Consider the following 23638-nt stretch of genomic DNA (forward strand, 5'->3'; position numbering starts at 1 on the left):
TTGCGGGTACGGCGGTGTAACGCAGCAATGTAAATGGGCAACGAGAGCAACGGAACAACGTGAGGGTATATAAAAGAAAAAGCCTCGTCCAAATAAGAATAAAAAAAATGAAAAAAACCCAAGAAAACCGCGCGTCTTCGTCAGACAATCAATTGACCGTGCTGTCGCGCGCATAATAGCCGGGTGAAATGTTTTCACAAGAGCAACGCGAGCCACCGACGTGAAATTGAATTTACGGCAAAGGAGAGCCTCGCGTTTAAAGCCCGCATCAGACTGCGGATTGAGATTGGGATTGGATTGAAATTTGGCCGATTAGAGTAAAAGTCACTGAGCTCGGGATCGGCGAACTTCACTCTCGGTCTCGTCAAATTTCAATCCAATCTCAATCAGGATCCGCAGTCTGATGCGGGGCTTAAAGCTCCGTCCGCGCGGTTATTGTACTTTTCCTCAGAAGCCGTCGACGAATCTCGCGGAGGTGAGAGAGCACGAAGGGCCCGTCGGGCCGGGAATTGAATTCGAATTGTATGTCGCGGGGCATTTGGCAGGGCTGCTAAATTTTTGCGCGGGTACAGAGACGCGTGCGAGAACATTGCCGTCTCTCGTCGTTAAGCCCGCGTCAGACTACTTGAGCTTGAGATTAGATTGAAATTCGGCCGATCGGAGTAAAATTCACCAAGGATTCACTCGAGATTAACGAACCTTGCTCCGATTGGTCGGATTTCAATCTAATCTCAGTCTCAACCCGTAGTCCGATACGGGCTTTAAACGTACGCGTTTCTACCGCCGTCACAATCCCTTCGCGTTTCACCACGTTACGCAATTTCGTGAACGATTAAATTCTCATACGCGGGAAATACAGCGCGCGCGCCCTTTTCGCGATACGTCGCTTTCCGCCCGACCATTTACATTCGGCGCCGAGGTCCCTCGTCACCGTCGGAATAATGTAATGCCAAAGGGCCACGGTAGGAGACCGAGCGACCGCATTATTCATTACCGAAACGCCCGCGGACGGGATCGACAATTTTCCCGAAAATCAGTCGGTGCTCGCGCTGCGTCCGAATTAAAAATCGGGACCAATCGGCCACGATCGACGGGGTTCGGCGCCCAATAGGAATAATTAGGTGCAAAATGCATTTTTGGAACAGTCATGAGGTTTAATAAGTCATGAAATTTAACATGTCGTGAAATTTAACTTAACGTTTTCGTTTCCTTTCACTTAAAACGAGCTAATCTAATTTAGTCGAGAAGCATCGATACCACTTGCTTGAATATCGATCGGATACAACAAGACACACAGTCTGCGAGAGAATATTAAACTGACAAACCAGCTCTTCGTCCGCTCTTCGTGGCTAAGTATCTGCAACACGTGTAAATAATAATAATAAAACGTACAAAGGGGGAGCGAGGGGGTGGGGAGGAAAATATCATCTCTTATCATTCCAAGACGATGCGAGTGACGCGCCTCCGAAACGTGGCATATACATATATGTATATCAGATATTAGTGGAACTCCGGTCTGCCGCTCTCGGGGGAGATAGATTTGACCTTATGACTTACGACTCGAAATATTGGGGCCAAAGGGTCAAGGCACGCGGCGGAGAGGCGGAGAGGCGGAAGGGGGACAGAGAGGGGGAGAGAAAGGGGGGGGGGAGAGAGAGAGAGAGAGAGAGAGAAAGAAAGGGGTGTCGCGGCGCGCCATGACCCCCCGGTCTGATGCCCCGTTCGGTTGTTCGCTAAAACACACAAGTTCCCTCGGATTTTGCCCTCGGTCCAGGCCCTACTTTGGACCGTAATTGACATCTGGAGGGAATATTTAAACTTTTTTTTTTCCTCTTCTTTATATACCAAAATATTATCTACCATCTGATAAAAGAGTGATTTCTCTGTTGATATGTATCCGCTATGTATATATGTATAATATTTGTATACCTCTAGACTCGCTTACGTTACATTAATTAGAAGATATGTCTCAATGTATCGTTTGTATCGATTAAAAGATACGCTTACAACTAGCAAGTAGATACGTCGTTATCCCACGGGGGATGGTATTCTCTCGAGGTAAGAAAGGGTGGTCTCTCGCCCGTCCGCGATTTCTCGATTGTCGCGAATAGCACAATTTATACACACACACATATATATATATATATTTGTGTGTGCGTGCGCGCGTGCCTGTGTGTGTATGTGTGTGTACATAGAAATTTATAACGCGTGAAATTTTCTCTCTTCGAAGTAAAAGGAAAGCGCGACGGGAAGCGCTACCTCGAGAGAATCCGGTACCGTTACTCTCCTCATTATATATATATATCTATATAATTTTTTTTAAATATAATTTACTGATATGTATGTGTACTGATATGTATCGTGTTGCCGTAATGAAAATATCATACGCTAGCATTATATATATCTTATATCTTGCTCTCTTTCGCCTAACAAGTAAAACGCGCGTCATACCCTGAAAGAACGCGACGTGATGCTCCGTGTCTTCTTCTTCTTCCTCCTCGTCTCCTTATTACTCTTTTGTACCCATTTCTCGTAAATAAGCGCAACGCGTGCAGCATCGCCGCACTGCGTGTTACGATTGCGTGACGTTCACGGCTGCACCGAGAGAAATCAAAAACACCTGATCCTTCCGGCGCGAAGGATCGGTATTCCCACCGCACCGTTTTGCAACGTTAAACAAGGCTGCTTCGTCTTGTCCTACCGTCCTCATCGGTGTCGCCTTAATCGAGACAAGAATTACAATTCGGTGCAATTAGATGCGGCGAAAATACCGAATAAACCGAGAGACATTTCTCGGCGTGGGATTTGCTATTTTCACCTTTTTCCCCCCCTTTTTGTCTAATCTTCCTGTTCGCCGCGGTGTCGCGTGTCGCGAAATTTAACGCGAATAGGAGCGACCGCGGTAACGAAGCTAAATTTAAAAAAAGAAAGCATACGTACGCGCGGGAGAACGTCGGTTTAAATCAATATGTTGCAGCAGTAATCGCCTGTCCGAATCAAAGCTTTCGTCCCTCTCCCCGATCCGCAATATACAAGATTACCGTGCAATCGCAACGGAAATTGCGCGGCGCCGTCGGAAAGTACAAAGGATACCTCAAGGGAGTAATCGAGAACAATCGTTACGCGCAGGTCCTCTCACGAAGACGCAAAATGTAATTGAGAGTACAGGGGTTCCCCGCTCCCAGCACCAACAATCGAGGCGCCCAGATCCAACCCTAGTAGCACAGTGCGTGGACCAAACGTTGGTTAAACATTGGCCCGATACAACCGAAGTCCATAGTATAACTAGTATGCCCACTCTGTCATTCGTTTCGTTTTTGCGCCGATCCTTTCGGCGCATCCGCCATTATTTTGGTGTGGCCAATAAGACGGACGTTGTATATGTGGTAGTGTGTACATGCGATAGTGTGACAGTGTGAAAGGATTTCACACACCAAAGTAATGGCGGAATACCACGCGATCGAAACCGAAAAGATCAAAGGGCCGACAGCGAATGGGCATACTAGTTGCACTATGTTTGGTCCCTGCGCTAGGCTACTATAGGGGACCCAGTGAGAAATGATTCGTCGAAACGACATCGACGTAGACGCTGTCAAATTCGACGACGTCGACAAATTCGACGTCGATTCGACATCGTTTCGACATGAATCGACGAGTCACTTCTCGCTGGGAACAGTCGCGCGTCCGCAGTTAACATAAGGGCTGTTCCCCGGTGGGGGAGCCAATTTTTATGGCACTGCATTTGATAAAAGTAACATTATCGGCTTCTTCCGCACGACCTTTCCAAAGTAAGGTTCTGATTAAAAACCATCCTGCCGTGCTCGAACGTAATTACTTCCCGGGAGTTTTCTCTCGCGAAGTTCCTCCTCTTTCGAGTTTCAAGTTTGCGAAGTTAGCAATCTCTAGCCGAGAATACAAACTTTGCCGAGTTTAAGAATTTTAATTTGTCGCGGAGACATGTTCTATCTCGGCCACGATCTCATTGGGAAGAAACATCTCGAGCAATTACAGAGCTCTTCGCGAAGATAACTTTGAACAAATTCTGATGCACAGCTGTTACATCGCTGCCGATCGCGAACGATCGTCGTCGACGTCTCATCACTTATGCAAGATGGTACCGTGTACGTGCTCGCATATTAAAGACACGGCATCGAATAAGACCCGAGACACGTGAAACTGTGCGCACACGTGCACGAGGGTGAGGGAACCCCGTAACGAAGTTACAAGATACATGAGGAAGCTCAATATTTTAGAGGTAGGTCGGACAAAAGCTCATTACTCGGTCACACGAGATGAGGTTGCGCCTCAGCGCGCAACTAGGGGAAGCGAGAGGGAACGCGGGAGAGATCCCTATCTAACTGTAACAAAACGTTTACGTTCAAATCCAATCACGTCCAGGATCAATAAAGCTTAGCGGGAGTAAGATAGGGTATTTGTAAGTAACGCGTTATTGGTCACAAAATGTTACAGTTTGAGAAGTTAAAGTGGTAATATCAGCTTGCAGATCGTACAGAGGACCTAACACGTTCTTCAGGTCCTCGATTACGCTTTTCCCAACGACAGATGCGTGTTCAAAGTCGCGATAATTAAAACTATCCGAGAGCATGCACTTGATTATCAGTTCTGATTATCGCATACTTTACCAAATAGATCAGCGACACGCCTGACGTAACGCTGATCTATTTACGCGTAACGAAATTATCCAAGCGTGATAGAGCTGCGAGACGAGTGAGACCTGCCCGATTGCACGTCGTGCGGAGGAGACTCGGACATATTCGCTCGCTACGCAGATCTCGACGATCATCCCGGTGCTCGCGATCGCGCTCGTCGCGTTGAAGCGAGAGCAGGAGATTCGAGAAGGACAGGAAAGGAAAGAAAAGTGACAGGCTACATCCTGCGCGTAAAAACTCGCGACGAAGGAAAGGCAGAAGTGTCCGCGGAGAGGATGATTTAGGCTTCATCAAACGAAGGGATTGCTGGTGCGACAATGGTGACGTGACACCGGCGGCGATGCGGCGGCGGCTCTTCCTCCTCGTCGTCGTCGTCGTCGACGACGACGACGACGACGACGACGGCGGCGGCGGTTCGGCGGCGAGTGTGACCGTTCAATCGAGGAAGCCCGTCTTAACGAGTTTCTCGAGGAAGAACTTGACGTCGCCCAGCTCGGAGTCCTTGATACCGATGGACTTCAGCATACCCAGATCGCCGTTCTCCACCGCCATGAAGACCGAGCGCAGGTGCTCGAGGTCTGAGCGCATCAGGTGCAGCGCCGCGCCGAAGTCCTCGATCGTCTGCGACTCTGGTAGCCGAAACAGATCGTCAGGTGGGGACGAGATTGCGTAGATACCCACGCAACAATTCGGCATCTTTTGGACGTCTAAAGGACGCCCCGAAGACGTTCAGTAGACATCGTCAGCACGTACATTGTAACGACATTTATTGGACGTCTTTGGGTCCAATGGCTGCGTTCGGCAGAAAAAGCTGTCTTGCAATTGTTGCAACAATCGTGAATCTGACGCTCTAAGATTCAGCAATTAAGAACACAATCAGATTCGTAAATTTTATAACTGTAAAACAGCTTCGTCTGCTAAACGCGGCAAACGTAGCCCATAAATGTTACATTCAGGATATACAATCGATTTAATGTAGACGTTTTCAAGCGAACTATGCACCCTTCTCTATTGTATACTAATATGTATATGAAATATGCCCATACATAATTTTTTAAATGGATTTATATATAATTATGTATAAATTAAGAATCATTTGAAATGATCATTACATTTATATATAATTACATTATTTATATTACATTAAATTATATATAATTATATTTAAATATACATAAATATACTTTAAAAATTATGTATGGACACATTTCATATATAATTATACGTGAAACATTTTTTACCGGGGTCTGTTATGTCACGATAAAAAGACATATGTCAGAACTATTATCCAAACATCTGTGGTGCACATATATAAAATAATCTCATCCACACTACTATTATTTAACAGAATTCCACTGAAAAAAAATTGTATTTAACTCGGACATATTGACGATATACTTCGGACATCCCTAAAATGTCCGCGTAAATAATCTTATCCAAACAACGCCCTTCAAGCGTATTTTAGACATCCGTCAACATAAACGGGACTTTTCCAAGACGTACTTCGGACATCCGGAGGACGACGAATTGTTGCATGGGTAGAGCGACGACGCGAGATAAAACCTTTTCCGAAACTTTTTCCCTCTCACAGAGGTCTTTGCGCACAAATCACGTTGACTACACGAGGTAAATGTTTGTCAGACCGACACGCGAGGTCTGATTAAGATACTTGCGATTTCGTTCTATATAATGCGACAATATTGCTGCTTTTAATAGATTTCCGATACGCGGGAAAGATTAGTAGTGATATCGGGGAACAAGGAGGGCATCCTACTCGACGTTCGCGTTCGGCAAGTTCGCCAAGTTCGTGTCGTAGGTATCTAAATCCAGAGGGGGGGAGGAACTTACCGGACAGTGCGATAGCCACTTTCTCCACACCACCGAGAGGCTTCAGCGTGTCGCGTGCTTTGGTTCCGAACAGCTTCTCCAAGTAATTGGGACCGTGGCTGGCTAGCAGAGACTGCAGGAAACTCGCGGTTTCCTCTACGGGCGGTCGTTTGGCTGTAACAACGTGAGAGCATATTTCCGTGAAGCACCGCTGCAAAGTGTGTAAAACAAAACAAATGCAAAATGCACACACGGGCCCGGTACGCCGGGGATCAATACGGGGAGCGCCGTGTTCATAAACATTCCACTTAAATCGGAATAATTTTCACCCTCTAATGTCGTTGGACACAAAGAAACCAATAAGGCCGAGAGCAACGAAGGGGAGCAAAGTCTTGGTTAATTTTGGTTATTGTTAATTCGGATTCACGAGCACGCGGTACGCGGAGAAAGGCGAAAGCGAGCTGAGAGATAACGTCCTGCGTGAATGCATCGAACGAGCGCGGCGGCACAACCCTCCCTTATCGTGTTACAGCTGGGTGCAGTTGCACGGAACATCGTCGAGTGCGTCCACACTCGAGAGTGGTACTCGGCTCTCTCGTACAATATACATAAAATAAAATCCACCCCAGTATGTATAAAATGAAAGCTACGCCGGATCGCGAAGTAATCCTCAAAGAGTCGGGTAAAAGTCACGTTACAAGTAAAGAAATACGCTGCAAATGGAATACGTTAAAAATCTATCTGTGTATATCCACGGAGAGAACTTTGTTTTAAAATTTACCCGGAAAATTGTGCAATCGTGCACTGAGAAAAATGCTTTGATTGTATCAACAAGACATGTATGATAGAATGTATTTTGGCTAAACCAAACAGAATTTCTAGTTAGCACGATAAAGCTCGATATTTCATAACCAGAAGTTGGCTAGACTCCACTGCACATCTGGCAAATCCTAAAGGAATTCTGATTCGTTTATTTTCTAACAGACGACTGGTTGAATCTACCAGATTTTTTTTCCGTGTGGGACAACGTGGCATTTCGAAGACATTTGTGAGAGCTTTTTCAACTTTTGCCATACATTCTACTGGTGAAATGTATGGTAAAATTTCAAAAAACTCAAATGAAAGTCTTCAAAATGCCACGTTGTCCCACGATTGCCTGCTTTCGGGATAAATTTTAAGAGAAAGAAATCAAATCGTTAGTAAGGTGGATCGCCAGTGAATAAAAAACACCAAATATAAAGAGTTATCGACAATAACTGGCAAAGTATATTTCTCTTAATGTATGTACGACGTTTCGGCCAGTAATACTGGTCCTTATCAAGTACAGCCCATTACTAGTGGTAGCCAGAAATGGCTAAACGTCTTGTATTGTTATACACACTAGCTTTCCACAATACAAGACGCTTTGACATGTTCGTTAAATGTCTTACTGCTTGTGGCAATTACGACTCTTGACCACGTTCGTCTTTTATAACCGAATACTTCAAATTTGTCAACCATTTCTGGCTACCACTAGTAATGGGCTGTACTTGATAAGGACCAGTATTACTGCAGGCCGAAACGTTGTACATACATTAAGAGAAATATACTTTGCCAGTTATTGTCGATAACTCTTTGTATTTGGAGAAAGAAATTAGTTTTTTTTTAAATTTTGCCACACATTCTTCTGGTGAAATGTATGGTAACGTTTCAAAAAACCTTCATAAAGTTCTTCGAAATGCCACGTTGTCCCAGGATTGCATGATTTTCAGGATAAATTTTAAGAAAGAGAAATTAAAGTTCTTCGAAATGCCACGTTGTCACACGATTACATGACTTTCAGGATAAATTTTAAGATAAGATTCTCTCCTACATTAAAAACGTATGCATTTAATGTATATTAAAAATGTATACAAATATAATATGTATAAATGTAATAAACCGGGGTCTGATTTTCAATACGTTTTACGCTTTAATATATTTTTAATATTAATAAACTTTTAATGTATAAATGTAATAAACCGCGTTCGCGAGACGGGCGAAACGCGCGGTCTGATTTTCAATACGTTTTACGCTTTAATATATTTTTAATATTAATAAACTTTTAATGTATAAATGTAATAAACCGCGTTCGCGACGGGCGAAACGCGCGGTCCGACTTTCAATACGTTTCCGCTTTAATATATTTTTAATGTATAAACATTTAATGTACCTACAAATGAATATTAAAAATATATCGAAACGTGAAACATATTGAAAATCAGACCGCGCGTTTCACGCACCGCCAACGCGGTTTATTTACCGAGCATACGGAATGGCGCGCGTAATTAATAACGCCGAGCGAAAGTGGCGCCCCGTTGATTACGTCTGATTAATTAACGAATTCAAAATGAAGAAAATTAACCCACCTGCGGTACACAATCTTGAGTCCTCGTCGTATCCGTCCTGACAGTCGGGTGCTCCGTCGCAGAGGTATTGTATCGAGATGCAAGTACCGTCGCCCGGGCACTTGAACGGTTCGTACGGATGGCAAGCCTCTGAAACGCACACGCAAACTCTGAGAGAGTGAGTAAAGCAATCTGGGAAAAGGGAGTAATCAGAGCTCGTGTGCTGTATCCAAATAGAAACACGCATGTATGTGTGTGTGTGTGTGCATGCGGCTCGATCTCATTCTGCGGAAATGGAAGTTCGGGAAAGTCGTTACGTTGGGACGGTCTCGTGTCGCCGGATGATTAAATTACGATGATAACGTATTAAAACGAGGGATCCGAAACGGAATTAATAAACGCGACGCGGGTAATGCGGCAGCACCCTCTCCCACCCTCTTTCGTGCGGGTGGGCTTTCGGGGTAATTGAGCGAGCACGCGATCGCACTGCTCACGCTACAAGCAGCTGGCGCGCGTTCTGGAAAATCAATTAGCAAAACGCTTAATCTGATAGAACTGCAGGGACAATCGTAAACGTGTATGGATTATTCGGTCCTCCCTCGTTAAGCTCGTGGAGTCATCTCTCGTCACGTTTCCTTCGTCCAATTTTCTCCGCAATTAAAAGTGCCTTTCCCCCGTAAGTTTCTTTTCCACGCGGAGAGAAGTTTCTCTTAGAATTTACCTTGAAAATTCTAAGAGAAAATTCTTACCATACACTTTACTGTAAAGTTTCAAAAACTCCTTAAAATTCGTTAAAATGCCATGTTGCTCCACGGTTGCATCATAATTTTCAAGGTAAATTGCAAGAAAATTCTCTCCGTGTACGGTAGAAACGTTTCGGGTAAATATCGTCAGATTGGATAAAAGTCGCTCGAGACGTTTACGCACACGGAGAGAAGTTTCCTTTCAAATTTACCCTGAAAATATTGTAATCGTGCGACAACACGGCATTTCAAAGAATTTTATGAGAGTTTTTGAAACTTTATGATACATTTTACTAGTAAAGTGTATGGTAAAATTTCAAAAAGCTCTCATACAGTTCTTCAAAATGCCACGTTGTTCCGCAATAACATAATTTTCAGGGTACATCTTAAGAAAATTCTCTCCGTGTACGATAGAAACGTTTCGAGTAAGTATCGTCAGATTTGGTAAAAGCCGCTCGAGACGTTTGCGTACACGGAGAGAATTTTCTTTTTACCCTGAAAATAACGTAATCGTGGGACGACGTGGCATTTTCAAGAATTTTATGAGTTTTCGAAATTTTATCGCACATTTCACTATTAATTCTTAGTATGCATTTTACTAGTAAGGTGTGTGGTGAAATTTCAAAAAGCTCTCATATGCAGCTCTTCAAAATGCCACGTTGTCCCACGATTTTCAGGGTAAATGAAAAAAAGAAATTCTCTCCGTGTATCGATCCTGCTCGGAAAGAACCAAATTTTGTGTGTCACACCTTCTCTTCGGAGGAAGAAGAAATTTTCGTATCCCTTCCAACACCTGTCGGAAAGATCCCAACACCCAGGGGAGATGAAATATCGACGTCCTACTTGTTACATATTTATTCTAGAAGACCCGGCGAGTTTTACTACGGAAGAACTTCCGTCTTTAACTGTCCTGTGGGAAATGTTTTTTTGTAAACGCGACCTTTGTATCGCGCGCGCGCTGTACTTAAACAGAAAAATAAAATTAACCAGAAATTTCAACCGCCTACGCGAGTTTCGTTCCGAATGAAACTTTTCGTCCGGCGGAAAACGACTTCCCCCCCCCCCCCGTTTCGCGCGCGCGGAAACGGAAGAACATCCTATTGTGCAGCGGTTGTGCTCGGCGATCGATTGTGTAATATTGTGCCACACTCGTACGTTTCGTCCACGTTCGTTTTCCCACGTAAACGCAATTTACACCGCAAACGCAGGGCGATTGTGTCCACAAAGCGCCTCGTGACAGTCACGTTTGACCGCGTTAAAGAATTCGATATCTACGGGCCGCCGGTGTTTATCGAAAAGTCGTATCGAGCCACCCCCGACGGCGGCCCCGATGTGGCCATCAGCGTTATTAAATTATTACGCATACGTCGCAGTTCTCCCTCCCCCGCGCTGTTTAAACAGACCGTCTGTAACGTCGGCTTTCAGGCAAATATTTTACCGCATCTACCGCGCGTATCCGGAATTCGTCGTCCGGCCCATATCCAGAGATGGCGTTCAGCTTAAAAGACACGTTATTAAATTGCTGGGCGAGCATCGGCGCAATTCTCCCACGTGTTCAGCGAAGACGCCTACACGTCCGTGGGCGTTTCTCGTCAGCTGTCCGTTGTGAATATTTCGCCGATCGACAACGATTCCCCGGGGAGCGGCGGGCTGGCCCCGCGGGACCGCGAACCCTGGCCTCGGTGCACCTCGCGCGAAATGACCGTCGAGGGAATGTTAAGGGAAGAATAAGATTGCCGTGTGTGCAAGTGGGCGGATACGCGCGGGCAAGCGCGATAAATTTTAAATAGCAGCGGGGAATACAAGTCCGAAGCGGTTGGCCGCCGATCGAACTTGTATTCCCCGTACACGCGTATGAACTTGTTGAAGACTTCGTTGGCGCCTCTCCGCACGGGATACGGAGTTATAAACGGTTTGAACGCACGTTTAAACTCTCGAATCCGCTCAGGGAGACCTGCGAAACTCGCCGCTCCGTTGACAAAGGATGGAAAACAAGTAGACGCTTTTCTAGCGGCGCGTGTTATCTCGAAAAGCAATTTCTGTTTCGCCGTCGAGTTCCGCGCGGCTCATCGATCTCGCCTACCACTCGATCGCTTGCTCATCTCTTATTTCTCTTCGGGCGAATCCGCGAAAACGAGACAGAAATGCAGTTGGTTGTGTTTTTTTTTTCCGATAAGATTCTCGGAAAATGAGGGTAATCGAAAGTTAGATGGGAGATAATTGCGAGAAACGGGGTCTCGGGAATATAGTGCTTTTAATATCAAAGCACGGGGCGACGAGAGTATTGAATAGCGTGTGCAAATTTTATTTTAGTCGGAACTTTGCGGTACTTAAAAGAAAACGGTTATTAGAAAAAACCACGCACCGAGCAAAATATTAAATATAATCGGGCGATCCAATTACGCGGTAACAAACGGATATAAAGTGTACGTTCGACGAAGGAAAAGTGTACGTCGACTTTTCGGTCGGACTTTATTTCGGTAATCGCGTTTCGTCGGAATGAATTTCGCCGGATATCGTCCGCAAAATTAATCGGCAAAATTAAGCATCGGAAATCGCTACTTTAATTGATCGGAAGTTCCTCTCGGCGGATTCACGGAATAGATAATCGCCAAGGGACGAGGGCTCGGACGGAGGCGGGCGATGCAACGACCGCACGTGAAGCCCGCGCTGCGGCAGGTCGGCCCTGAATAGCCGCGAGCTGAGTAAAAACGCGTGCCTTTAAATGTCATTGGCGTGCTATATGCGACTCGGTACGCGTTAAGTATGCGCGTTATTGACCGAGCGAGCGGTGCACGTAGCTGACCGTCGCGTTGGAGAACACGCTGCCGCACGAGCGTCAACACCAGCTCCGCCGTAATCCTCGGCGCCCGTTAATCTCAATGAATGTTGAGGCGGGAGAGGACATGATAATGCAAAGGGCGACAGTGTTCCCCCTTCTTCTTCATTTACCCTACAAGCGTCCCGCGCGGGCTCGTACGCAAAATGTTCACTCGCTGTACTTGTGAGCTAAAGTTGACACGTGTACGTGTATATCTCGGGTGTTACGTAAGAGATGAAACTTTTCAAGTCCTTACGCGATGTCGCTCGAGCCGATAAGATCGCGTCCTTTCGTTCTTCAACTTCAAACGGAGTTCGTTTAAAGGCCGGCGCCCACGATGCTAGAGCTTGGGTCCAAGTTCTAGTTTCGAGAACTGTGCAGCCAATCAACTTGCAGCTGTTCCATAGAAGCTTCGATTGGCTACACATTTCACGAAACTAGAAATTGGACCGAGTTCTAGCATCGTGAACATAGGACTTAATTCCGAGAAATGTGTGGCCAATCAACTTGCAGCTCTTATGGAACAGCTGCAAGTTGAAGGCCTGTGTCCACGATGCTAGAGCTTGGTCCAATTTCCAGTTTCGAGAAATGTGTAGCCGATCAAAGCTTTTATGTAACAGCTGCAAGTTGAAGGCCTGTGTCCACGATGCTAGAGCTTGGTCCAAGTTCTAGTTTCGAGAAATGTGCAGCCAATCAACTTGCAGCTGTTCCATAAAAGCCGCAAGTTGATTGGCTACACATCTCTCGAAACTAGAAATTGGACGAAGTTCTAGGCATCGTGGAAACCGGCCTTCACAGAATTATCACTTGCGATTTGATCACGTAACAATTTGTGTAGACAAATATATGTACCTGTGATGCTATGAGAAAGATATTTTACACCGGTTGATATGACGGATGATTTCTTTCAACATTCTCCTTAAATCAACACTGGTAAGCACTTGAGAACTTACTGGACGACGGTAGAAGCGCAATACTTTGTACGCGTCATGTGCGAAAGGATTGCGCGAACTCATTCCAAAGTTTCACATCGAGCTAATTTGTCTAATTGATATACCCGCTACAATTTTCTCTAATTAGAATTTCGCAATTGCCCATATGTTACAAGTTAGTTTCCCCGAGCTCTCAGTTTCTGCGGTTGCAGTAGTTAAGTCTATGTTTGCGCGGACAGACCGAGGCGCGAGTTACCTTTCAAACTTTCGCACGTTTAGTATATCCTCTGGAAACAGCTGTCGTTAATATCGCACAAGATGTATAACTGCGCGTTTAAATTTATCATCGAGCAATCAAAGTTGTCGCTATTAAACTACGACAGCTTTATAACAGTAATTTTGTTAGCTAAACACGTGTTTATTAAAAACATGTAAAAGCATGTAAGATGTGGTAAATTATAAGAATGTATGCATTGATAAAACTTCTTTTCCATTTTAGATTGCTTGAAATTCAAGCGAAAAGAAAGCAGCTGGTAAAAGCGACATCACGAACGACTAAGAATATTTAATAAATGTTGGTATTACGATTTTTTTACTGCCTCTTTTGAATAACTTTATGTACTGTCGGTGCATCGTAATAAGAAATTGAAGAAATCCCGCTGCGCGAATAATCGATTGTACAAATGTTATATGCAGGATTCGGAAAAATATTGTTATTAAACTACCACAGTTTTATAACAGAATAATTTTGCCATATACACACGTGTGTTTGTTAAAAATATGTAAAAGCATGTAATATGTAGTAAATTGTATGTATCGATAAGATTTTTCTCCATTTCAGATTACTTGAAATTCGAGCGAAAAGAGAACAGCTGGTAAGAGCAACATCACGAACGACTAAGAATATTTTGATAAATGTTGGTATTATAATTTGTTACCGCCTCTCTTGAGTAACTTAATGTACTGTCGGCGCATTGTAATAGGAAAATGAGAAAATTCCACTGCGCGAATAATCGATTGCACAAATCGATTATACAAATGTTATACGCAGGATTCGAGAAGATGTATTTTACGATCAAAATTTTACAAATATCACAAGCCTGGAACGCATACTTTAAAACGTACGTAAGAAACGCGCATTTTCTTCACCTCAACGTTCTGCAATTCATCAAATCGTCCGAGATGAAAGTTTAAAAATTGTCACGTCCGCGCAACGTGCGACTCTTCGCAATTTTCCCGAGAAGAACTTGGGAATAATGTCCTTTACAGAATCGTGCTCTCTGATTTTACTTTTCCGCGATTTCTTCCGCGCGATCGTCTCACGGTTGCGCGTTGTAAGACTCGTCGGCGGGCTCGGGGGAATCGTGCTTTCTCGGAGGTGCGCGTTCGGCGAGCTTTCGCCCCGACCCCACGACGACCCGCCGTGCCGAGGGTGCCCCGTCGTCGACTTACCCGAGCGTTTCGTGTTGAAGTGACCGTAGAAGCGGCTGAGGTCGATCGCCATGACGGCGCGCGGAAAAGCGGCGCAGGCCGTCAGGGCGATGCCAAGTGCAACCGCGCCGTTGCAGAATCTCCGTACCATCCTCGCTTCGCGGATGCGGATGCGCTTTGCGAGTCGCAGGGGCAGGCGCTCCTCTTCCTTCTGTCTTCCGCTGCTGCTGCTGCTGCGGCGACGAGTCGGCTCTCTTCCTCTTTCACTTCTCGCGCTGCGGAGAGGGCTTTTCTTCTCTTCGCCCCGAAGAATCCCTGGTTCCTCCTCGCGAACGCGAACCCGGTGGATGTACCGTCACCCTCGCGAGAATCACCTGCTCGCTCGCTCGCTCGCCCGTTGGTATCTGGTGCGCCACCAAGGTTCGAGTAACTCCTCGGGGTGGCTCGCGCAAGGTCCCTCGCCCCGAGAGCACTCCGCTTCGGCTGCGCTGCGTCTGTATGCGTGGGTGCGAATGTTAACGGCGCGGTTGCGAGGTCGCTTTCACCACCCACCTCGTTCGCCCTTTCTCGGAATCTCCCTGCTCTCTCGCTCCCTCGCGGACGGCCCGCTCCGCTCTCGCCACCTCCTTCTCCCACTTACGCCCGTAAGAGAAGAGATATCGCTGTCCCTGCTGGGCAAGTGACGGTGCACAGCCACACTGTGAGCACACCTGCGCCACGCGATCTCACCTGCGGCCGGCTCTCGCGTTGCTGAACTCGGGTGGGGGGGCGGGGGGCGGGGGGAGGAAGGAGAGGACGCGTGGGAGGCCGGCCGACCAATCGGCCGCCGGGTTACGCCGGATACGGCCAATCGGCAATCGCGAGATCGCAGGTCTACCCTGGAACACCCACGCTTGCCGTTGCGCCCAGTCGCATCGATTTCAGCCCCTCGTCGCGTATCCCCCCAGTGGCGTAAACGAGGGGCGGCTAATCGCGAGCGCATCCGCAACAGCTGAGACACTCATCGGGAGCGTCCTTTTCATTTCTTTCTCCCCGCGTCGTACCACCGCCCTTAAAATCTCCACACAAGCACGGCGTACTGACCTTTCCTCCCCTCCTTCTCTCCCACCTCAGGCAGCACCGAGCGTGTGCCCTCTCGTTACGCCCGGCGCCCCCTCCCCCACCCCCGACACGCTGTTACGACCCTGTCTCCGCCAAATAGGTAACTTTCGCTTGTCGTTACAAGGTACTTATGAGCACTCGCGATAATACACGTCGGCGCTTAGTTAATTTTACGGGGAATCCAGCCGCGCTATCCAGCCGAGGATCGCCGTAATCGTTCGTGGCTTCCGGGTAGCCCACGGTGGGTTAGCTGTGCTCGAACCGCGCGCGGCGTTTTACCCCTAGATCTCGTCCGGACGAAATAACGTGCCTGATAACAGCCGCGTAATGTCGCGTACCATTTATCGCGACAGAACATCGCCGGCGATATCGATTACCTTCAATCGCGAAGGATGAACTCCCGTAATTTGCGCGAGCTCTATTTTCGCCGCGATGTCCTGAATGAAGATCATACGTCAGACGCGATGACGTCCCTCGCGGAAAAGCGGCGAGATAATTACTCGGAAATCACTGTGCGTCAGTAGTTTCGAACGAGATTGAATTGTCGATACACAGTGATTTTCTGATAATTATTTCGTTATCTTTTCGCAACGCGCACTGTTAATGACAATTTCGCAGTAGACTCGACTTTGTAATATACACGTAGACTGACGCGCGGAAGAAGAGCCGGTTTTCGCAATGCCGGTGAGATTTCAAAGGGAACAGTGTGTAAAGTCGTTTCGAGAGACAAAAGTGTACTTGTAAACTTCTGCCGGCCTGTTTATCATTTCAGTTGTTAACAAACAAATTCCCGTACGGCCGTTTTGCAATTAAATACAGGCGAGAGAAATTTATATTTTTTAATCTAGCTGTTTTAATTTAACTCGGCGTGGGATTTTATAGAACTTGGAGGCCTCTATTTATTGGATCCCCCAGGGAGATAAAATGCGGTTATTCGCCGGTTATCCAAGTTATTACGTGGATTAGCGCGACCCACGCGTGCTTTCATTTTCTTTCTTCTTACCTTTTCTCTCTCCACGAGACGTGATTCCACCACGGCATCGATACGCGAAACTCTCGCACGTTACTCACTTCTTTTTTTTTTTTTTTTTAACACAGCCTCTCTTGACGTATAATCGTAATGTGAAATTATTAGATTTTCTAGTATTACTCCAATGATGTATTTTCACGGAAACGTCGAAAATATCTAATCGAGAGCATTGAAACAATTATGTCCTTGTCATAGACATAATATATCTAGACCGAGCATTGAGCAGTGGGAATAAACGTTCACGTAGAAAAGGACAAACTCTGTTTTGTGCTATTTCCCTCTCTCTCTCTCTCTCTCTCTCTCTCTCTCTCTCTCTCTCTCTCTCTCTCTCTCTCTCTCTCTCGTTCGCATGTGAACAAGAGAGAACGAAATAGCACAAAACAGAGTTTGTCCTTTTCTACGTAAACCTCCACCCCCCACGGATCAAATAAAGGCAAACGTTCGGTCTAGATATATTATGTCTATGGTCCTTGTATTCTCATAAATTCTATAAAAATTTCATCGCATTTATTACCTTGACCAAAATATCCTGACTTGTCCCTTTTTTAATTAATATTCTCTCTCTCTCTCTCTCTCTCTCTCTCTCTCTCTCTCTCTCTCTCTCTCTCTTTTTCATTGAGCAAAATGAGAATTATTTTTAATCGTCATTGTATATAATTTATATATTCGCGCATTATCGTTGCAAGCACTCATTAAACTCGTGAATGAAAGATAATTCGCAAAGAAGACACTCTATATATCGCACACATTTATAACTGCGCGATCTCGCCACTTTATTTTTACCGTCCGCTTCTTTAAAAATCTTCATTACGTAACGTGAATGTTACCTACACGCCTGGTAGGTCTCTATAAGATCTTACGTTTAAAATAACAATCAAGGAGTTGGATTCTCCTTCTCCCTTTTCTATTTTCTATTATATAATCCAGGAAGGTGCACAGCCGCGGAGTTCGTGTAGAGGCTCTTCGATTCGAATCCCCGCGCATTCCTGAACGTAGCGGCGGGATCCGTTTCATCTCCTTCGCAACGTCGTGTCTCGATTTAACGCAGTGCTCGGTTCTCGACGAATTGAGATTAGATAAGAATTTGTGCAATTAGAGCAAAAGTCGCCAAACGTGAGATTGGTCAGATTTCAATCTAATCTCAATCTAATCTCGCTCCGTAGTCCGATACGGGCTTGGCTTGAACGCTCATTTAGGACCAAAGGCCCAGTGAGAAACGATTCGTCGATCGATGTCGAATCGACGTCAATTCGACGGCGTTGATGTCAATTCGACATCGATCGACGAGCCATTTCTCGCTGGGGATGAGCGTTTAAGCAGAAAAAAAGAAACTGGGAACTGTGTAAAATCGAGGTACGACCTTGCGGAAGAGATCGGTCGATATGCAGGTATATCGACGCGTACCTGACCAACTTCAAGAGCGATCGTCATCGGCAACGTGTCAACGGTATCGTCCGCTTCGTTGTGCACGAAGCGGGCGATCGGTTTTCCCCCTCGAACGATTCGAATCGAAGCCCGCGTTCGGAGAATCGTGTGGGCCCACCGGTGTACGTACGCACCGTCGAGATTGATTATGCCGCTCCTGCTTCCCAGAAATGTCACGGTAACGCGGGGCGCATCAGCCGACCGCGGTCTCGCGTAAACAGACGGGAATGCGTCTGGCCTGACGACCGCGATGCAGTCTGACATCATGGAGGATTTGAAGATAAAATTTTTCGACCTCATTAACAAGCAGGCAAGCACGTCGTCCGCGAGTACAACGAGCGATTACCGTAGCACTCGAGGCGTCAGCGCGGCTCCGCTTCGCTGCGCTGCCTGAGGAGTGAGGTTATGCGACGACTCGGAAGTGATGTGTAGCCCAGGCTTGACGTCTCGCTGTCAAACTACGTCGCGCTAATCTCTCCTTCTCGGCCCCGTAATTGCTCTTAACGAGAACCGTTGGCGATAAGACGGCGGTTTTGCGAATTTTGCAGCTCGACGTCTGTTACGTTTGGTCTCGTAACGGTTATGCCTGTGTCGTAATACATAATTTAAATACAGAATTTAGTTCTATATTTTTATCTAAAACTTGTATTGAATTGTGTATACATTATAATTCAATTGTATGTGTGCAAAAAAATGTCAATTTATAGTCTCGACAAAACTGTATTGGTATCACTCGCTCCTGATCACAGGCTGAAGTTAAAGAAGACAACACGTGATTTGAACATTGACCGTGTTATTGTTAAAGTAAAGTCTGACCGTTGGAAATTTTCAGAACGCGACCAAGGTGCCGCTTATGGGTTTGAATCCCGACCTGCTTAATCCGCCCGACTTGCAAAAGTGCGAGGACCTCTGCTCCGAGGCTGATCAATCGACAGAGAGCGAGCCTATACCCGACCAGGATGTGCTGGACTCTATCGAGGACGTTTACTTCAACACCGATGGCAGTTTCGATTCGCCGCGCTACGAACTGAGGAAACTGCCGGCGACGTTGCACTCTAAGGAAATCGAGAAATGTTATAAGAAACTCAAGCAGCAGCAGCAAGTTGTCTCGAAGAAGGTGTTGCAGCTCATATTGCAGAAGCAGAGCTCGTGTAAGGAGGAATTTGAAAAGATTCACCTGCTGCAGGAACAACTGCAGGACGTCTTAGAAATATGTAAGATGGGAAGGGCAGATCTGCAGTTAGCCGAGGAACAATTTACCAAAGCGAGTTTAGGTATATTAGCTAATTATCAGAGGCGACAAGTCACCCAAGAACTGTTGAATAATTTAAACACGATAAAGACCCTGGTAAGTTAATTTGTATCTTACGCCTGTCTTTAAAAAGATAATACGTGCCTCATAAAAGGCTAAGTTCTAGCCTCGTATTAGGTGAAGAGAAAGATTGTTTACATTATGAACTTTGTTATGTAGCAATGTACGGGGGATCGTTTGAAAGAGCTTCTGGACGAAGGGAATTATCCTGGAGCCATATCGCTTCTTTTGGAGTGCCAGAGTGCCGCTCAGACTTACAAGCATTTCCAATGTATCGCTGAGCTGAATACAAACTTACAAAATATTTTAGATCAAGCGGAAAGGACCTTAGACAATACGCTCTCTAAAATGTGCATTGAATTCGATGTCGCGGTGTATTCTTCAATTCAGGAAGCGTATACGCTACTAGGAAAGACCCAGTCTGCCATGGATCAGTTGCACATGCATTTCACTGCTGCCATTCACAACACGGCGTTCGCAGTTATCCATCGCTATGCGGGTGGCGACGTGAAAAGACAATACAAACAATTGTGTCAGGCTGTGCCCCGTGAGAAATGTATAGCTTGCCTCACGGAACTGTGCAAATCATTGTGGACAATACTGACTTCGTACCATTTAATTGTAAATTGGCACAACGCGCAAGAGGATAAGGTCGACTGTAAGTCCGATGTTAAGGATTTAGAGGCGACTTTAAGCAAGCAATATGTCAAGCACAAATTGGAAAACGGCATGGTCCGAGTGTGGCACGATGTGGAGATGAAGATATCGGTGTATCTGACGAACACAGATTTGACTAATACCAAGTTCGAGCAGTTTGTCCAAGTATTGGGTGTAGTTAACAGGTGAGCAAATGGATAATCGTCGGTTGGTGCTGAATGAACAAATCGTCTATTAAACTACCTGTGAATTGTAGGTTGATGGAAATCGGGGAAGATCTCTGTGGCTTCAAATCGGAGAACTTGCAAGAGTCCATAAAGCAGCAGTCCCTGTCGTACTTTTCTCATTATCACGCGTCTCGTTTGGATGAATTGAAAATATTTTTGGAACACGACGGCTGGGAGTTGTGTCCTGTGAAGTCCGATTTCATGGCTACTCAATTAATGGAATTTCGAAGCCTGAAACCTTCGCTGAATAACTGTAAAGCGTGGAACAGCCTAGATAGTTCGACCTTGAGCGATAGCGATAATTCTACGGGAGTCGATCTGCAGAAATATCTCGAGGGCGGTTTGTCACCGTTCACAATAGGACTGGATGACACCATAGATGAGGATATTTTGATAAACGATGATGTAGGAAGATCATTAAACTATTACATTTTAACGCTGTTCAAAATGCTTGATCTTAAATATTAATGATCTCTCACGTTTTCTTATCCAGATTGATCAACCTGCGTATTTTTCGGACGAGTCCGATGAGGATATTCCCGACGAATTAAAGCACGAATATGTCGACGAGCCGGACCATACCAAAGTTAATAAAAAGAAGTGCAAACTCAAACAATCCGGACCTATGGTCACAAACACGACGTTAAGCATACTGAGAGTGTGCGGCAAGTATCTACAGATGTCGAAGCTTTTACGATCAATCGCGGTTACTGTCATACAGAGCATGATACAATTTTTCGAGCTATGCTTCTACACAGTACACTTATTCTTTACGTCGGATCTCGTAAGTTCACGTTACGATTCCTAATTACACTCGTGGACTGGAACATGATTTAGAATACAGCTCTCCATTCTTTCAGCAAATCAATAGCGACTCGTTATACAGTCCAAAATTAAAATTATCCTTAACGCGAATCAGAGAAACTCTGATTATCTCTGAGAACGATACAATCGAAGAAAATGGCAATGCGAATTATGATAAAGTAAGACAACCACAGCTTTCATCCATTGTGAATTTGTCACAGCCTGAGAAACTTCACGGATTAACGGAACGTATTGTAGCTGTCGAGTCTCTGATATTTTTAGGACAGCAGTACGAAGGCCTAAGGCCTTACTTAGAGCATCTCATTGCCAGCAGTCCTCAGAGAGGATTTTTGCATCAGTTTTATATGCAAACGATAGCGTCTGCTGCAGACTTGAGAAAGCCAGTCTATATGGCGGTAACGTCGCGAGCATTTGACGTTGCAAGTATTTTAAACTTGATGAGCAAGGTCAATTGGGAAGTGACGGACGTCATGTCTCAACACAGTAATTACATCGATGCACTAATCCAGGTGCGTGTTGCTGTTAAAATGAAATATTTTCAATCAAAATGATATTAAAAGTATTGCTGCACATTTTTTTTACAGGAAGTTTGCACCCTGAACGAGAGACTTACCACTATTGGAACGTACATACCTTTAAATGCGGATATATGTAACGCAGTTTGGGAAAATGTGGCTCACTTAATCACGCATACCTTAGTGGAAGGGTACGGCGAACTTATCTACATCTTTTCACAAGAGTACTTAATATTCTGAAGGAATTCAATTCAACTGACGGAGGTGTAATTTTGTCGCTCTAGGTTCTCCAATGCTAAAAAGTGCTCGAATGGCGGTAGAGCTCTAATGCAACTCGATTTCACGCAGCTAAAGTCAAAGTTCGAGAAAGTGACGTCGTTGAGACCTATGCCGCATAGGGAGTACGTTGAACTGTACATCAAAGCGTACTATCTTCCTGAAAACAGCTTCGAAGACTGGATTAAGGAACATAAGGTATTTACATATACAAATATTGCGTATATATTATAAATGGTAGGATATTGACAACTTTTTATTTTCTGCTTATACGAGCAGCTTAGTAGCATATAAAATGCGTGATTATGTCTTGCAGGAATATTCAGTTAAACATTTGGTCGGTCTGATTTCGGCGACGTGTCAAAACAATAAGAAAACGCGGCAACGATTAATAGCGCTTGTGGAGGAGCAGCGGCCCAGTAGATAGCATCCAACCATTTATTACAAACCCGTACAAGATCATATCGAAATAGCGAGTACTTGAAACGTGCGCGCACGCATCTATCAGGTCGGGGATACGATAATCGTGTTGTTGATTGTACAGTAAAACAATTTTTTAAGTACGTTGCAAAACTGATCAGATATATTCGTGTTTAAACTATCTGGTCGAAATTAAAATCTCTGAGAGGATCACAATTACGAACCAAACGAGTTACGATTCAATATATTTATGAAGTATTCTGTATATGAATCTCATAGTTCTAAGAACGCTTTTACAATGTACTAACTGTAGCTCTAATGTATATATCACAAATGTCATTAACATATACATGGTACTTTAGAGTCTAAGCAGTTAGACCACACACGCGAATTGGTACGATAAAAAGAATAGTAGCTTATTTTTAATATACTAAGATATTTCTTGAACGCGAGAGTGCACGGTTATACGAATCTCACTTGTGAATCTACGAATTTGTAATTGAACTGCAGTATTAACATGCGATTACCGTGGTAACTGGAATCTCAAAATGTTGCCATTGAAAAACTTCACGCGATGAAAAGATACATGTATATACATATATGATCTATAATATATGCATTGCGGCGTTAATTTAAGAAAAAGTTTTCTTGAAATATGACATTGTCATATTTAAAAAATATATTTTAATATTTATCTGCTTTAAAAATTCTATTTTATACAGTTTTATTTTTGTATAAAAGTAAAGCACGCGTTAAACATGTGTCGTTTTTTTTTGAGATTATATGCGTTATTAAAATCTGATTTAATAACAGTATTCTTGAAGCTGAGTAAAAATATAGAAAATGTATAATGTGATGGTTAATATCTCATTTTATTAAAAAAATTATATTGGCTGTCAAAATAGTAAAACCATGACTGCTCACTGAATTTAAAAAATATTTATTTTACTTTACTGTCGATTCAGTCTTGTGTAAATTGGGGATAACATGTATTAAAGTACTAATAAAAAAGTAAACTGTAAAGTATATTTAGTGTTATCTTGTATACCCCGCAAATTAA

At 44.7% G+C, this 23638-nt stretch overlaps 2 protein-coding genes across 3 annotated transcripts; one reads left to right on the plus strand and one right to left on the minus strand.

Annotated features, from left to right (window-relative positions):
* Window positions 1-1133: 1133 nt before the first annotated feature.
* On the minus strand, window positions 1134-15514 carry LOC105567015 (prohormone-4). Of its 2 annotated transcripts, XM_012021514.1 has the most exons (5): window positions 15343-15514; window positions 14812-15284; window positions 8885-9013; window positions 6519-6671; window positions 1134-5299 (listed from the first exon to the last, which is right to left on the minus strand). In XM_012021514.1, the coding sequence occupies exons 2-5, from the start codon at window positions 14939-14941 to the stop codon at window positions 5106-5108; spliced, it is 606 nt and encodes a 201-aa protein (XP_011876904.1). In that variant the 5' UTR covers window positions 14942-15284; window positions 15343-15514; the 3' UTR covers window positions 1134-5105. The 2 variants fall into 2 exon arrangements, with proteins under 2 accessions (XP_011876904.1, XP_011876903.1); XM_012021513.1 differs by having other exon boundaries at window positions 14812-15514.
* A 2682-nt stretch (window positions 15515-18196) lies between these two features.
* On the plus strand, window positions 18197-22984 carry LOC105567017 (coiled-coil domain-containing protein 132). Its single transcript, XM_012021515.1, has 9 exons — window positions 18197-18656; window positions 19179-19694; window positions 19818-20500; window positions 20572-20947; window positions 21036-21326; window positions 21403-21876; window positions 21952-22073; window positions 22167-22356; window positions 22475-22984. The coding sequence occupies exons 1-9, from the start codon at window positions 18597-18599 to the stop codon at window positions 22583-22585; spliced, it is 2823 nt and encodes a 940-aa protein (XP_011876905.1). The 5' UTR covers window positions 18197-18596; the 3' UTR covers window positions 22586-22984.
* The last annotated feature ends 654 nt before the right edge of the window (window positions 22985-23638 follow it).

The sequence above is a fragment of the Vollenhovia emeryi genome, unplaced genomic scaffold, assembly GCF_000949405.1.
Source record: "Vollenhovia emeryi isolate VEMERY1.0 unplaced genomic scaffold, V.emery_V1.0 DF939141.1, whole genome shotgun sequence".
Lineage (NCBI taxonomy): Eukaryota > Metazoa > Arthropoda > Insecta > Hymenoptera > Formicidae > Vollenhovia > Vollenhovia emeryi.